The following is a 17,017-nucleotide window of genomic DNA, read 5'->3' as shown; positions in this document are numbered from 1 at the left end:
TTTCTCAGAACGACATAAATCAACGGAAAACCGTTCTCCTCGGCGAGACCCCGGACAGTAGCCCGAGGGCTCATCTTCACTCTCTCTATCCCACTCAGCCAAGCGTCAAAGGGTTAAGAAAAAAATGAAAAGTGATATCGGCGCTAGCAGGAGACCATCCTCAGGCCGGAGCTGGTTCGCCTGCGGAGAGGGAAAAACTGTGGTTTCGTCATTTACGGTGTGAGCCCAAGTGGCAAGAGGGCCGCTTTCCTAATTTTCGAGGCTGGGCCTCCATTGGTCGAGGCCCACCGTCGCCGGCCAATCCCCCTCTGCGGTCTTGCCATTGTGAAATATCGTTTACAAGTCTCAGTCGCCTCTCTCTCTCTCTCTCTCTCTCTCTCTCTCTCTCTCTCTCTCTCTCTCTCTACCTCTCTGCCAGCAATTAGCCCGATGTCACGCCGGGATAATTGCGAACATGCCGCACCCTCAGCCGCAGGCCCCCCCAAAAAAAACAAACAAGCCCATCGAAACACTGGGCAATCCCAGCAATTAGTTTCGCTCCATTGAGTTCTAAATGCGGAGACTCGGTAATCAGGAATGCAGAGGACCCGAGGAGGATCCCGAGGATCCTTGGAAGTGCGGCCAGGCGCTCGGGCAACTGCCTGCCACGCTGCATCCTGATCCTGCTACCCTGACCCTTGTCGCCAGTCTTCTTATTAATATGCTAATTTAACCTCAGGCCATTGCCACTGTTTGGGATATTATGGAGGATCTGGTGCATTGAGTTGGTGGTACATGACCGATGACTGGCTTCCAGTTTACCCCGGGATTACGGTCACGTGTAATGTGATACACCGGAGATCAGGGAATCATAGAACGGGAGGATGTCTCCGGCAGGCCTATCCTTCGGGAGCACAGGCCTATTCCCTATTTATTTTGATTAGAGTATTTGGAGGATTTCACTGTTGGAGAGCTTTCAACATTTCGGTTCAAGGGATATCCAAGCGCAGGTACTGTGCTGCTTTGGACAATGGAGAATTGTCGGCTTGACCAGGCGACCAGTTGTGGGATGAGCCCATCCCGACCTATCTTCCCTAGTCTCAAGAGTAATCCTGGATTTACTTACACCCATAGGCCTCTGGGGTACCTCATGAGTGCCTAATCAGCCGCCCTTCGTTAATCCCCCGAAGGGTGTAAACATGTGACGCTCCAGTGGGTTTGAAAGAAACTCCAGCGTCTAAGAGACCAGGGAATCATGAGTGGCGAAGGACTTCTTGGGTTCATACCAAGAATTTTTACAGCCTGTGACCTTTCCGTGGAGGTATGCTGTAATAATGTCTCAGTGATGGCCAGGGAATTCTGGTTTTTGGGGTGCGAATCGCTTGGGGACAATGGGCGGCCATTTGATACCAAACTCAGAGGATTCTATACTAGGAGAATATGCATAGCCCTAAGGATGTCAAAGGTGTTTATGGGGAGGCTGGGCGGGACTTTTCGTCGGTGCCCGCACGGTTGGCGCACTCAGTGGTCACGCTTCAGTGGACTCCGACCGATTTCAAGCGGTCGTATGAGGGAAACAGGAGAGCGTGGGGGTGGCAGCGAGGATGTGCAGGGCATCTGCAATTGATGAGGCTCGAGAAGATGAAATCGACACTGCGGGTTATTAGGGATTCAGGAGGCGTGGGGATTCGGGTTTTCAAGTCTTTCGCGGGGGATGGGGTCGCTCGAAGATTATTGACGTTTGAGTGACTGTTGAAGGATCATCAACTATCTTGATTTTTGTATTCTGTTAATTTTTAAATGTCCAGGACATTACTGATTTATGGAAGTAATGCGATACAACTGAGTTTTTCATGTTCAGGTGATTTGAAGGCTTAAATTCTTTAATAGAAGGGAGAATTTTAAAGACATAAAATTGAATTTTCAGTGAATGGAAAATTGAGAATGCTAGAACCTTAAATTTTCTCGATTATCAAGAATTTTTAATGTTATTTTCAATGTAAATTGAATTGAGAACTCGTTTTCTTGATATGAACCAATTGCCCTCATCTTGCGGACAAGTATAAAATTTCCTGGGATAGGATTTGTTTTTCTTAGTGTGAGATATTCTGCGCTTGGTAATGTTCGAGCTACACGGAGAGAAATATTCAATAAAAATTACGTATTTTTTCCGTAATTCCGGAGCGAAATGTGCTTGTAGGAAATTTTACGGAACTGTCAGGGAATTTTTCCGGAGCGTTCCGTAATTTTTATCTGAATCTCTTGTGAAAAATTACGATACCGTCACGTAAATTTTCTGAGTCGATTCCGTAATCGGTGAGCGAACTGTGAGTTCCGTAATTTTTACTGAACATTTTTTTCTACGTATTATGCACTCGTATCCATATATACTCTTCATTTACGAGTGAACGAAAGGGTACTTTTTAGTACGAAGTGAACGCAGCAGCATAAAAGTAATAATACAAGAATTTAAAAATATGTTCATAGCTACTAAATACAAGTTAACATAAAAGCCAAAGTTCATATGTAAATAATACTCGAATGAAATTATATAAATAATCCAACGATGGATTAATACTTATCAATAAAAAAAACGTAACGCAGTATCAAAATAGTGCATTATGTCATCGGGCGATAAAAGTATTATCTAACGAATGACATGAGTCGGATAATACTTTTATCGCCGTGTAACATACAATATTTTATCTCATTTGGCCCGAAAACCGCGATCCAACCGAGCGAAGCAAAGTAGGAGTTGCGTTTTCTCAAGCCTAGTGACATAAAATCTATGACATGCAGTGTTTGAAGTGAAGAATTCCTTTGGAGTGATTGACCTCGCACAGAGGGGGAAAGGATTTTTTTGTCATGGCATGTTCGCTCGTTTTTCATGCCTCAATGCGTCCGTGGGTTGGAGAGAGATACTACTGAATCGATGGGAAAGACAAACGCCAAGAGCAGCGAACGCATAAACAACCTTATGAGGGGTTTATAAGAGCCGAGTAGGTAGATCCTTCAAGGACAACAACCCTATGATTTTTTTCTTCACTTCTATAAGACCTCACCAGCTCAATGGGCCACCACTTGTCTGTTTCATTTTATTTCCCCGTAATTTATTATTACTGGCTTTGATTGACGTGAAGAATGAGGAAATTAGGTCAATAAAACATCGCCCGGGAAGAGAAAAGTCTGGTAAGAATTTTTTAAAAAACACTAAAACCGTAAATTTACGGTTAACTATTCTGTGAAAATTAATAGAAATCAGGAAAACTCGGGTAGATAAATTCCCAAATTTCCAATTAAATAGAAATACAGTTTAATTTCATACTGAATATTCATGTTTTGATTAAAAATTCGATCAATTTCGAGAATTCTTGTCTTTGCAACTGGAAAATTGGGGATTCCAGTGAATTTTTCATAAAATTCAAAGTTTTATCGTTTTTTTCGACACAATGATGAAGTATATTTCTTGTCACAACGCTCGTAAGCGGCTTTTTAGCATTCGCAGCGTGCGTGAAGCGAGGTGGCAGGAACCGAGTGACAAAATAGTACATTTCGTCACTGAGCAGAAGAAAACTTTTCTGGCGATGAGTTTGCAAGGACTGCAATCAAATAAATTTCGAGATAAGTAAATGGATAAGATAAATAAGATAGATGAGTAAATTTCGAATGCACAAAGCGAACCTTTACGCATGATAATTTAATTTTCGTACGGCGTGTGGAAAACAAATATTTTACGTCCGCTGGACAGTCCCAAAAAGTGAACTTTTCAGGCAGGTATTACAAAAAAATGATTAGGAATAACAGAATCGATCAAGTGGGAGCTCAATAATAGTATATTTCGTCATTCTCGTCTTCGGCTCGGGCTGCAATCATATTCACCAGAAAAGATTTTTTCGGCCATGTGACGAACAATATTTTTTGTCATAATTAATGGTCGTGAACCGCTGCCTTACGGCCGAAATGAGAAAAAAAATTTCATATGCTTTTTGCACGAATGATTAGAGGAATTCCATCAGTTCAATCAATCATTCTTTTTGCTGTCTTTTTGTTAATCTCAGGCGGAATATTCTATTCAGATTAAATTTATTTTTCACTGCAAAACGAGTTCAAAGTCGAGTGAAGCAATGATTTGAGATTACATCACAGCTGGAATGACCCTGGCAGTATCATATTTCGGAGTGCTCATATTTTTCTAACAATTTATGTACTTTGATCTCTTATACTAGGGAATTCGTGGATGGAGTCGGAAACTGGAAGTTTTTATAATCCGAATGGTGCACAAGCGATAAGTAGAATTTATGAGTATAATCTTCGTTACAAAACTTGCTTGTGGGTTATTAGAAGCAAATACCGAAGCTTAGAACGTCAAGAACTATTTAGTTTTGTGATTCATTTTATGAAAATAATCGTATTCATGACCAATAAATGAGAATTTTCTTGTCTTCAACACACGGATGAATCATTTCTTTTTGATTTTCACATGTGCCGCCGGGTTAAATCCTTTTTTTCAATATTTTTTCCTCAAGAATCCAAAACGATTTCGAACTTAATCGCGTTTTTTCGAAATTGTATCCAGTTTTCGATTTTTTCTTTAATTTAATAAACAACTCTTCAAATTAACTTTGGTGAATTTAGTCAGGCGGCTATTAATTAATTTAAACCTCTTTAAAACATCACATGTAACATTTCTAAACAACTTTTTACACCACTTTGCACAAGCTGCGAAATTTGTCAATAGAATGATTCAAAAACTAATAAAAAGTGCAATCAAAATCAAATCGAATTTTCTAACAAATTCACAAAATTTTTTTCTAGATTTTTTTCGCGCGCGTAGAAGGGTTGAGGTACGGCTCCCAAAAAGCAAGCGTTAGAGTACTACAAACTTACGAATAAAAAACTTCCTATCACCTAGATTTCTTATTTTCAAATTTAACAATGGAATTAAAATGTAATTTTACTTTCGGTCGACACTTCTGATCAGGCGATATAAAATTTTCGTACAATTTTTTGCAGCAGAATTTCTTCAACAAACATTAGCAATTCAATTAAACCAGAGTTGAAGACCAGAGTTTGTAGCAGAGATGAATGTTTTTTTGGGCTCAAATGAAAGAGCGGCTCGAAAAATGGCGTGTAGAAGTCTTTAAAGATGACAAATGTCTGTAAAGATGATGTCTGTTTTCAATTGAAAAGCAGAGTTGTGATAACATTGTCTAGGAGGACAATGGGGTCTAGGGTTATGTATAGTACATTGGGGTCTAGGAGTCTCCCCTAGTTCAAAACCATCTTTAGAGGTCCTAGCACGCCATTTCTCGACCCGCTCTTTCGTTTGAGCCCAAAAAAACATTCATATCTTGTCTGACATCTTTGCTACAAACTCGGGTCTTTAACTCGGGCTTTCAATTGAAGGCCCGAGTTGTAGACACGAGTTTGTAGCAGCGATGTCAGACAAGATATGAATGTTTTTTTGGGCTCAAACGAAAGAGCGGGTCGAGAAATTACGTGCTAGAGCCTCTAAACATGACAAATGTCTCTAAAGATGATGTCTGTTTTCAATTGAAAAGCAGAGTTGTGACAACATTGTCTAGGAGGACAATGGGGTCTAGGAGTATGTATAGAACATTGAGGTCTAGGAGTCTCCCCTGGTGCAAAATCATCTTTAGAGGCATCAGTACGCCATTTATCGACCCAGAAAAAATCACCCGCAATTTCCAACAGGGTGAGGCTCAGCCGTTCACTCAAAATCAAACACTGAAATCTTTCTTTTAAAATTCCATTAATGGTATTCCATTAATTACTCTTCGATAAAATTACATAAATTCACTGCGAGTTTATTTGCATTTTCAATTTTATTAAACCATTCTATGATATTAGATTGATGTCTCAATTCAAATGAGACTGCGCTACACAGTGTTAATTCAAAAGTCTACTTGGGATACATATGCGTGTTATTAACAGTGGACACCCGGTAGAATCGCGGACCTTGTTCCGACGATCATTTTTTGACGATCATAATTAATATCGACTGCAAATAAAACGAATGCAATTTCTACTCTACCGACACTGTTTGACCGACTGCAAGGACAGAGCACAAATGTGGTGGTGTACGGTTGTTCCCTCACATTTTTCACAAATTTGCGGACAGCCGTGGATGTGTACAGTTGCGGAAGTACGAACGCCCCCCCCCCCAAATCAACACACGGAATACACTGGAACGGGTAGGAGTCAAACCATTACCGATAACAAATTTTCTGTATTATCGACCCAGATTCCCTACATTACCTACAGAAGTCGGCCAAATGCCATTTTGGCATAAAATTTTTTAAACAGTTCTGGCGGGAACCTTGAAAATTCATCCTCAGTTATTCCAGCCCAAGCAGCACAGTTCTCGAGGGTATCTGCAAGTATACCAAAAAGGCTGTCTAATGTCTGTCCAAAAAGGTAACTTGTGTCTAGAAGTTACCTCGAAGTTAAGTAAAAGTTATCGTATGACTGCAAGATACCTTTTGGACGGACATTAGTTAGCCACATATCCACAGAAGTAACTTGATAGTATCAAGTATATTCACAGATAACTAATATTGATGAATATGGGTAAAGAAATCTACATAGATTTGAAATGGAAATTCGCTAATGGAGAACCCATCGTCATGTATGAATGACGCATTCTTTCAAACAATAAAAAAGATATCAGTGTTGACGGTGATCTATGAAAATCTCAATTCCAGGGATTTAATATTGATATCTGATCTAAATTATCCACGACATATATAGACCCATCTGAATTTAGCCATTTTGCTATGGCAGATATATGACTATTCAATTTACTGCTTCCCTTTAATATGGTATTTTCTGTACTTCTTCTCACGATTTCTCGTCTGGGAATTGGTATTACATACTTACCAAACTCGAAAACTTGAAAATCACTACAGAAAAATATTGTTCCTGGGCTGTTGCGATGAGGTTTTTTTACTCGTGTGGTTGGCCAGTCCTCGCCTACGGCTCGGAGGACAACGCCACACGAGTAAAAAACCCCATCGCAACAGGCCGGAATAATACTATTTCAGGGTTGTGAATTTCTCACGTAAAATATACTTGTCCACTTTTTAAAGAGAGCGTAAGTGAGGTATGAAATAGTATTAGTTGCATTGTTTCCTTCGCATCACTAATTCTGAATTGCATATTCAAGCCACGAATGACCATAATGATCGAGGTATTTTCGAAATAGCTACACCATTGATATTAGTCATGATGAGATTTCATGTGGACGCCGAGTGAATAATCAAATTACGTTAGAAATAGTACTTGATTCAAGAATTTTTCAATATCGTAAATGGGTAAAAACATTGAACTTATGACTATAACAATTTTCTGCAATAGAATACAAACAGTATAATTCTATGTATGCGAGAATTTTACTCTCTATTAAAAATTTTTATTATATGATCAATTCAATGATTGGATCACTCCTCATTCTATTTTTCCAGGGGATTGTCCGCTCAACTTTCACTCTAATCAAGCGACTACCGTATTCTAGAGAATTGAGTTTCAGTAGTTGGTGCACTCGATATTCCGCATTTGGGCGTCGTGACCTCAACGCGCGTAGAAGAGCCAGATATCGGTCAAGTAATTCTCGCAAAACCTACGAGTTATCAACAGAGCAACACAACCGAGCGTCCTCTCCTCCCACCATATTCGCCATGGTAAACAGTTACAAATTTGAAGTTTGAACTTCCTTCGTTATGTTCTCCAAGGGTTTTCAATTGTTCCAATCAATGAAGCTCCATTGTTATTCATTTTGATTATTCAACATGCCGAAGACAGTTGAAATAGTGAATAACTTCGAGTGGGCGGAGACCCTGGGGTGTCCGTCGTCCGCCTGCTCCGATCACGTAAAAAAAATGTAAGGTTATAAATTTCCTTCAATTTCTTAAATACAGCTCTTACTTATTTAATTCTAGCTTTAATCATGGAATTACTGGGCTCTGGTGGGAGGAAATTGGGTCGGCAATCCACTCGGTCACCGATGTGCTGGAAACTCGGAAGAATATCTTACTTTATTATTTGAAAAGTCAGGGACAGATCCCTGCGATCCAACACATTCGTAATACAAAACGTTTGAAGTCTGAAAGAAGTTTATTGGAGACTCAAGTCACGAATCTTCAGGGAGAATGTGATAAGAGGGAGAACTCCATTAAAGAAAAAGGTAAGGGTTGAATCAAGGGAGACTGTAAATTATTATTCATCAATTAATCCTGAATATCACGTATTTATCAACCATGCAATGATCTTGAACAGCTGAACAGTGAGAAAAAAAATATTTTTGCTAAACATTCATTTGCTTGAGAGAAGCATTTTTTTTTTAATCGTATTTCTCCAATCGAATCATTCCCAGGCGAGCCTGATTAAGTTTCAATTATGACATTCATGTTACTGTAGAGAATGACTTGCACACGTACATTGGATGAACTTCTCCAATGATTATTGATTTTTGATAAATTTCTCATTTTTTAGAGGGAAGAATTTGGATTAATTGCTTCCGAATGGATGCGTTGTAATTGTAATTTTTTTCGATTTCTTAATTTTGGATGGAAATGCCTAGAATTGTCATGAAACGTGAAGAAATCATGTTTTTAAAAAATGTCTGTATATGTGTAGGTATGTGAGTGCACATGTGTGTTCGTATGTCCAGAGCTGTCCCAATAATTCGAGAATTATTGAGGCAAAGATGCTGAAATTCTGGCTGCTAATTGAGACTACTGAGACTCAAATTTGTGCTAAATTTCAGCTCGATCGGTTGAGCGATTCCTGAAATATAACTATTCTTCAAAAATCGTTTTTTGCCGATTTCTCCTGAACCCTTCTCGACCGATTTGATTTTTTTTCAAAATTCTCGTCCTGATGATAGAAAACTACTGGTCCGATTCCAATTTTTTTTTCAAAATGTGCGTTTTCATGTCATCTATCGAGATCCAACAAAATATGGGTACCATCCCATTGAAATTTTTCTAGATGTCGTTTTTGTATTTTTTGGTCGGAATCCATTTTTGCGCACTATGACATGGGTAAAAGTTAGGGAAACTTTTTGAAACTTTGGCTTCTAGTTAGGATTGTCAAGGAACATTCCTATACCCCATTTTAGGTCGATATATTTGATAGTTCTTGAAATGGAACAATTCAACCAATTCACCCAAAATTCTTGAAAAAAAAAATCACTTTTGTCATGAAATATGAGTGGGATTGGCCTTAATCTTTTCAAAAAATGGTAATCCTTATGCTTTCATTGTTTGAAAACATATATTGGGATCCATTCGAAGTCTACTAGCAATGAAATTGCTTAAAATGAAAATGGTTTAATAAAAAATCCAGTGTAACGTTTTTTGAAGTCAATCTACTCGTCATTGGATGTTTATAAAAGATGATAGCATAGATTAAAGATATTTCGATATAGTAGATTATGTTATGATTATGTAGATTATGAAGTTTCTATGTATAATTCGAAACTCCAAACTCCATTATATATTGTAGATTATACATAGGATATATAATATAGTGCAGTATAAAATACAATATAATATACTATTATCATAATATCTTTAATGTAGGCTATAATCATTTACAAAAAATTTAATGACACAATACGCCGACTAGATTGGCTTCAAAAAATGGTACACTGGATGTATTATACATTTTAAAAAATACAATCCATTCCTGAAATATATAATATATAACACTATTCACTAGAATAAACATACATTAATCCTCATGGAGTATGACATACGCGCTGAGCGCGTGGACTTATTTAGTAGGAGAAAAAAAAAAAACGTGGAGAGTAGCAGTCATACGCGCTGCTTTTCGTGTTATATCAATCCTTTATCCCTTTCAGTATTAAAACTACAAAAAATCAGAGCTGCCAAGAAAACCCTGGAAACCAAGAAGAGCCTCCTGGAGCTGAGCCATCGTGAGATGAAAGACAAGATGAGAAATTGCAAGGACATGAGAACAGTCTGCCAGGACTTGCTCCCCCCGTCTCAGTCAGGGATAGACCAGGTCACGATGAACGAGTCCCTGACTCTCGTGGGTGGAATCTCCTCGAGAGCAGACAAACGAAAAGCCTGGAAGCAGATCCAGGAGAGTCTCGGCCCAATCGCAATTCCCGAACTATGGGACTGGATCCTGAAGAATCGGTTAAGAAACAACGAAGAGTTGTGCAAAGTGGGGATTGAGGACAATCAGAGCAAGAAGCTGATTTCTCAATTGGATCTTGAGATTGCGAGCGCTCGGGGTCGACAAGTTAAATCAGCAATTGCCAAGTACATTCACCTGGAGAAGGCCAAAGAGTACGAGGCACGTGGGAGTGAATATTTGGAGCAGATATCTGCCTGTTTTGATAACAATGATGAGATGGACATGTGGCTGATGACTGTCATGGAGGTTGCCAAGTTCGAGGCAACTCAGAAGGTCCTCCAGAGTGAAATGGAGAAGATGAAGCATTTCAGTGAGGAGCAGAATGCCGTCTCCTTAGAGCTGCATGAGCTCGAGTCTGAGATAAACGAGGTCGATTATCAAATGGAGCAGCATGTCCAGACTCTCCACAAATCCCTGGGGCTTCTGCAATCCGCCAGCAATTTTTTGCTGACTCTGAAGGACAATTTGGCAATTGCGTTGGACTCAATTCTTGCCTTGAATTTCCAGCACGAAGCTGCTCCAGACTGGATGAATGGGAATCTCAGTCATGAGCTGGAGGTCTTCCAGGAGAATTTGGATGTCAATGCTTTGAATAAGATTCTGTTGAGCGGAAAGATTGGAGCTTATAGGTAAGAGATGCTTTGAATTTGATACGAATGATGAAAATAGGTGAAGTTGAAGAAAATTGGGGAAGTTATTTTGGAAATACTCATCGCTTCGATGTGTTTATCTCAGAGATTTTATTTAAGGAAAGAAATGACCCTATGAATTCCTTTGAAGCAGAGTTAAGGGATAAGTGTCATTAATGAAATTAGTGTCGTAAAATAACATGAAATGAGCTCTACCTCTATTTCATATTGATGGAAATACTGGACTAGAATAGACGATACTATCCCATTTTTCACAATAAATGATTATTATTCACTGGTTCAAGTGTAATACACTTGAAATGTTAATTACAAATGGTACTGCATCATAAAGAATTCGAAAATATTATTTCTAATAGTTTTTTTATGAAATATTAGCCTATGCTCCTTTAAACTTTTCTAAAATTGTTCCGTAATAATGTGAATGGAAACGTTGTAATCGTTCAAATTTAAGTTTTGGATTTTTTGTATTATATCTTTATTAATTCACTACTGAATGGTTGGAATTGAATTTTTTTTTTGAAAAGCATGTATTGTTGAGCCCCATCAATCGCCAGTAACTAAATTTTAATTCATCGATTAGTTCGTTAATTTTCGAATTTTTTCGAAAATCGGTTGTCCTACGATAACTAAAAAAAATGTTCTGAATTGATTGAATTATGGCTTCAAAAATTTGTTTGGATGTCCTTTTGATTGAGGTCAAAAACGAAAACGATAGCAATAATCGTTATTTTAATTCATTTGAAAATTGCAAGTTTTGTATTTTCTGAAAATCAGAATTCCGGGGATATCTTTAAATGTAATGTGTCAAATTTATTCAAGTATGTGTAAATAAAAATTTTCTATCAATATTTTAACGAAGGGTTGAGGGGAGAGATAGAACTGTAAAAAAGACAATCAGTCGGTTGTATAGAAGAAAGGGATAATAAGAATAATTATAACATTCAACTAAGTTGAAAATCTGACAAAAGTAGTTAAAAAGCCATCTTTTTCAATTTAATAAAATTAAATAAACAATGAATTATACATAATAGAAGGAAATGATGTGCAAAATAACTATTCGGAAACATATTGCCAATTTATTAGCAAAAATTACTATACTATATGCAATACAAGAGCAATTTTCCACTTGTTTTTAACCAACTTTTTTTTGTTTTTCTTGTTTAGACATGCTACAACGTGCATGAGCAACGCCTCAATCTCCTTCCCAACCCTCACATCAGCAACTCCAGTATTCCAGCCCGCCCTCTACCACCTAATCACTTGCTATCTCAATACCATCGCTAACAAGCTCTTGAAACAGAAGAAACAGGAATCAGAGATTGCTAATCAACTCGAGATCAACCTGAAGTCCTCACTCCCATCATTCACCCGTGAGAGAGAAATAATTGAACTCCTGGACGAGGCCAATTCAAGGGGCAAAAAGTGTCAGGACGAAATTTCAGAGCTCAACTTGATCTCCGATGCCTGGTGCTCCCAACCTGTCGCAGAAGCCATGGCCATCAACGACTCGGTGGTACATGGAGCAACCTTCAACGAATGGGTTCAGCGGTACACCACACTCATCTACATGCTTCAACGTTCCAAGTGATGAATTTATTACATCATTTATTAAATCGTTGTGATATTTTTGCTTTTTGTATTTTTATATTGGAGATAATTGGAGGTAGGACTCTATAAATAATAATTGAATTTATGATTGAATGAAAGGATTTCTGTTCATTCCACTACCTTATTTAATGTTAATGTAGAATCAAATATTATTTATTATTAGGGCTGTAGTGCATGTGATTCTATTTATACTTCATGAATTAATAGGAACGAACATCAGTAACAAATGAAGGAACATATTATTGGAGTTACGCCCCTCTGTGATTATTGCTTCAAAAACAAAGGGACGTATATGCCTGAGTTACGCCCCTTTGGAATTATTCATTCTCAATATGAGCTAGAAAAGAAACAAAAAGTATAAAAAGAAAGAGGCGTATGTGCTGGAGATACGCCCCTTCAGTACTTGCTAGTCGGACTTACGTCCATTTGCCACTTCAGAAATTTGTCCACAGAAAACCTTGCATAAGTTGAGAAAACTCCATTTCGAAGGAAAAAAAAAACATATGCCCCTTTGGTATTAAGAGAAAAAAAATCTCAGAGAAATGGCACTTACGCCCCTTTGATTTTAATGCGATGATGTGAAGAGCTTTTGCCAATGAAATTGGTTATGTTCGAATGTTTTTGTCATTCCGTCCATCCACGCTGCTCTCATGTGCTGTCAAAAATCTCGTCAATCATAACTGGATAATGCCAAAGCGCTCTCTGAGCGTGCCACCAGTGAAGAAAAAACTTAAATCCCATCACCATCAAGTCAATCAAAGGATGGTTGTTCCCAAGTGTGAGTCTCCACTTTCTGCTGATGGTTCTAACCTAACTGGTGAGAACATGACTGTATCGTCCACCTCGAGCGATGTTAAAATTGAGGAAGCGACTGCCAACATCAAGGTGGAGTACTTGGATACCCCGATCAAGTCTGACAATGACAAGAAGGAGTACAGGGTCATTAAACTGCCGAACGGACTCACTGCCCTTTTGATAGCTGATTTATACACTGCTAATGGTGCCTGCAGTGATGGGAAAGAAACCTCTGAGAACGATGCAGGTGACTTGATTTTTCCTATTTTCACATTTATTTCATATTTTCTCAATTGCAGTTTGCGAGATTCATCGCGTATGAAAAAATTTCATAGAAAAACCTAGCGAATTCGATAGACTATTCTACAGGATTTCTATTGAACTTTCTTTCGTTCAATAGAAAATATTGTACTGAAAAAGTCAATAGAATTCCATTTTTCTATTCAAATGACTCTATTGAGATATTTTATATAGAATTTCCTCGACTCGAATTTTTTAAGTTTTTTGGTTTGATTTTATTGATGAAAAAAAAAGAAAAATTGAATGAAAAGAGCTTGGAAAATTTACATAACACGGCACCCAGAAACAAAAATCATTTATTACAGGTTTGGCACTGACACTAATTGTCATCTTTGGCATAGAATTGTTATCTGTTATTTTTGTTTTTTTTAGATTTTTTCTAAATTTTAATCTTCTCCCTCACCACGAAAAGTTCATTTTCTCATGAAATAGTGTTGTTTTTTAGCAATCCTAAATTTATTATTGTCGATAATACAAGACTGCCGATTGAGCACAAATTCAACCAGAATGTTTCTAGTTATATTAACTTCAGTTTAGAATTTATAATATTTTAGATTTTAATCTTAAAAATTTGAGTTATGTTTATCTTGTTTCAACAATCAAAGTCGTTTCTTATACATAGGCTGTTATAGGGATTTTTCCGGTCATCGCGGAACCGCGTTACCATCTGCGCTCTTCTAATAATTTTATGTTGAGGATATCCAAGTACTTTGGCTATTTTCTCACCCGTGAAATGCTTTTTTACTTTTGTAGTCGAACACTAGAGATCTTATTTGAGCCCTATTTGATTTTATTATTCAAACTTTGTAGATCGGAATTTAAATCTCGATATTGAACCATTAGAAAACATTTTAAAAATCCAAAACAAAATTAGAAAATTTACTTATGGAGAAAGATTGATGAAATAATTTAAAAATTCTAATTTTTAAAAATTACGACCATTTTCTGTTATATCTTATGAACAATGAATTTTCACCATAAAAATCATTTTTTCGGAATAATTAGCAAATCTATTCATATTCATAATTTTACTAGAAATCAATTTTATGCCTAAAAAAATAAGGTCTCCGAAAGGTTAAACAATTTCATTTTTTTATTTATAAACAACTAATCTTAAAAAAAAATCATTCTTTTCAAGATGGAATTTATATAACGCTGAATATTCCTGACTTTTTTCACATTTTTGTCATGGAATTGAATTGTCAAATTTGATGAATTGAAAATAATTGAAACTAGTGTGGTCTGTCCGAAACTGTTAAAAATACATGAATATCCTTACTAATAAATAGAAAACAAAATTCAGGAAACTTCTGAAAAAGTTAATGCTCAATCGAGAGGGTGATCACTCTAAAAAAGAGTGTACATTAGATTTCGAGATTTCAAAGATTTCTGGAGTCTTATTAGGACTTCAAGGCATTTCCAGGAAAGTTAAAGGATTTCAAATGATTTCATAAAATTTCATGGGATTGCATGGCGTTTCACAAGATTTCTCAAGACTTCAAAAGATTTCATGAGATTTCATAAGATTTCAATTTCACCTGTAAACCAGACTTCACGAGTGATTACCCGCTCGTGCCCAATCTACGAAACGATTTCGAAATCCCTAAAAACCCCTTCGATATTTCTGCTTGACCCCCAGCATCCTCATCAACCGACTCCGACTCGGACTGCTCCTCCGACGAGGACGCCTCCGACGTCTCCGACACCCCCGAAGAAATGGACAACTCAGACGACGAGGATGCCTCCCTAAGGCCCCCGAAAAAAGACGAGAAGATGGCAGCATGTGGTCTCTGCGTGGGTGTGGGATCCTTCAGCGACCCCCCCGAGATCCAGGGTCTCGCGCACTTCCTGGAGCACATGGTGTTCATGGGCTCGAAGAAGTACCCCCTCGAGAACGATTTCGACGCCTTCATAACAAAACGCGGTGGCTCCGACAACGCCTCCACCGAGTGCGAGCAAACGACCTTCTACTTCGAGATCGACGAGAAGCACCTGCTGAGTGCCCTAGACCGTTTCGCCCAATTCTTCATCAACCCCTTGATGCTGCGGGACGCCATAGCCCGTGAGCGAGAGGCTGTGGAGAGCGAATTCCAGATGGCACTGCCCTCTGACTTCTACCGGAAGGAGCAGCTCTTCTGCAGCTTCGCCGAGGCCCAGCACCCAGCCACTAAATTCCCCTGGGGTAACCTCGTGTCCCTGCGAGACATGGTGACCGACGACAAGCTGTACCAAGAGCTCCACAATTTCCGAGAGCGTCACTACAGCGCCCACAGGATGACAGTCACCATCCAAGCGAGATTGCCCCTGGACACATTGGAGAACTACGTCAAACAATGCTTCGCCAAGGTGCCCTGCAACAACCTCCCCCCAGACGACTTCACGAGGTTCAACGGAGCCAAATCCTTCGACACCGACCACTTTCGAAGGATCTACAAGATAAAGCCGATCAAGGACATCTGCCAGATAGAGCTCACCTGGGCGATGCCCTCTCTGCACCATTTGTACAGAGCAAAGCCCCACCAGTACGTCTCCTGGGTGATCGGCCACGAGGGCAAGGGCTCCCTCATCAGCTACTTGAGGAAGAAGATGTGGTGCCTCGACGTCTTCTCTGGCAACGGCGAGAGTGGCTTTGAGCACAGCTCCATGTACGCCCTCTTCAGCTTGTCTCTAGTCCTCACTGACGAGGGCCACTCCCATCTGAAGGAAGTCCTCGACGCCATCTTCTCGTACATCACCATGATGCGAAAACTAGGACCGCAAAAAAGGATATTCGACGAGATCAGAATGATCGAGGACACCAACTTCAGGTAATTAGATAATATGACAACTCCAATTTTGACGTGGATACGTCTACGGTTCCAATCTGGGGGGTCATTTTGGGAGACGGTCCTTATGTGCAGAGCCATCTGTCGGAATTCGAGAAAATTGTAGACATTTCGAGGTAATTCGAGAAGTTTCTTGGAATTTCGAAAAAATACAAGGAGTTTCTGGAATTTTCGAGATAATGCAAGGAGTTTCTACGAAATTCAAGAAAGAAGGAGAGACCATGGACGTATCCACGTACAATTACAGCTGTATCGAAGATACAACCGGCTGTAATTTTTCAGGGATACTGGTATATTATTAAAAATATTACATTTTTATGGATTAAGCTTGAAGTATTGCGACGTAATTTGGGTCGAACATTAGTTGCTATGGATTAATTTAAGGCCGTGACTATTCGCACCATTGCGTGAATCACTCCCGTACACTGCATACACTCCACGCATGCGTGAAGTTTGTGTGTTTCACGCAGCCGAATTTTCATACTGCTGTGTATTTCACGCAGTTGAAGTTTCATACTACTGTGTGTTTCACGCAGTTAAAGTTTCATACTACTGTGTGTTTCACGCAGTTGAAGTTTTATGCCCCTATGTGTTTCACGCAGTTGCATTTATATACGCCTGTGTGTTTCACGCAGTTGAAGTTTTATACTACTGTGTGTTTCACGCAGTTGAAGT

At 38.8% G+C, this 17,017-nt stretch overlaps 2 protein-coding genes across 2 annotated transcripts; both read left to right on the top strand.

Moving 5' to 3' along the window:
• The first annotated feature begins 7,608 nt into the window (after positions 1-7,608).
• Positions 7,609-12,515, top strand: LOC107044823. Its single transcript, XM_015266866.1, has 4 exons — positions 7,609-7,879; positions 7,938-8,182; positions 9,863-10,793; positions 11,979-12,515. The coding sequence occupies exons 1-4, from the start codon at positions 7,788-7,790 to the stop codon at positions 12,400-12,402; spliced, it is 1,692 nt and encodes a 563-aa protein (XP_015122352.1). The 5' UTR covers positions 7,609-7,787; the 3' UTR covers positions 12,403-12,515.
• Positions 12,516-13,037: 522 nt separating this feature from the next.
• LOC107044827 (nardilysin-like) lies at positions 13,038-16,328 on the top strand. The gene is made up of 2 exons (XM_015266869.1): positions 13,038-13,464; positions 15,157-16,328. The coding sequence occupies exons 1-2, from the start codon at positions 13,038-13,040 to the stop codon at positions 16,326-16,328; spliced, it is 1,599 nt and encodes a 532-aa protein (XP_015122355.1).
• The last annotated feature ends 689 nt before the right edge of the window (positions 16,329-17,017 follow it).

The sequence above is a fragment of the Diachasma alloeum genome, unplaced genomic scaffold, assembly GCF_001412515.2.
Source record: "Diachasma alloeum isolate Michigan unplaced genomic scaffold, Dall2.0 Dall_scaffold_00827, whole genome shotgun sequence".
Taxonomy (NCBI): Eukaryota; Metazoa; Arthropoda; class Insecta; order Hymenoptera; family Braconidae; genus Diachasma; species Diachasma alloeum.
Note: the sequence above shows the minus strand (reverse complement) of the source record. Positions and strands in the feature narration are given on the sequence as shown.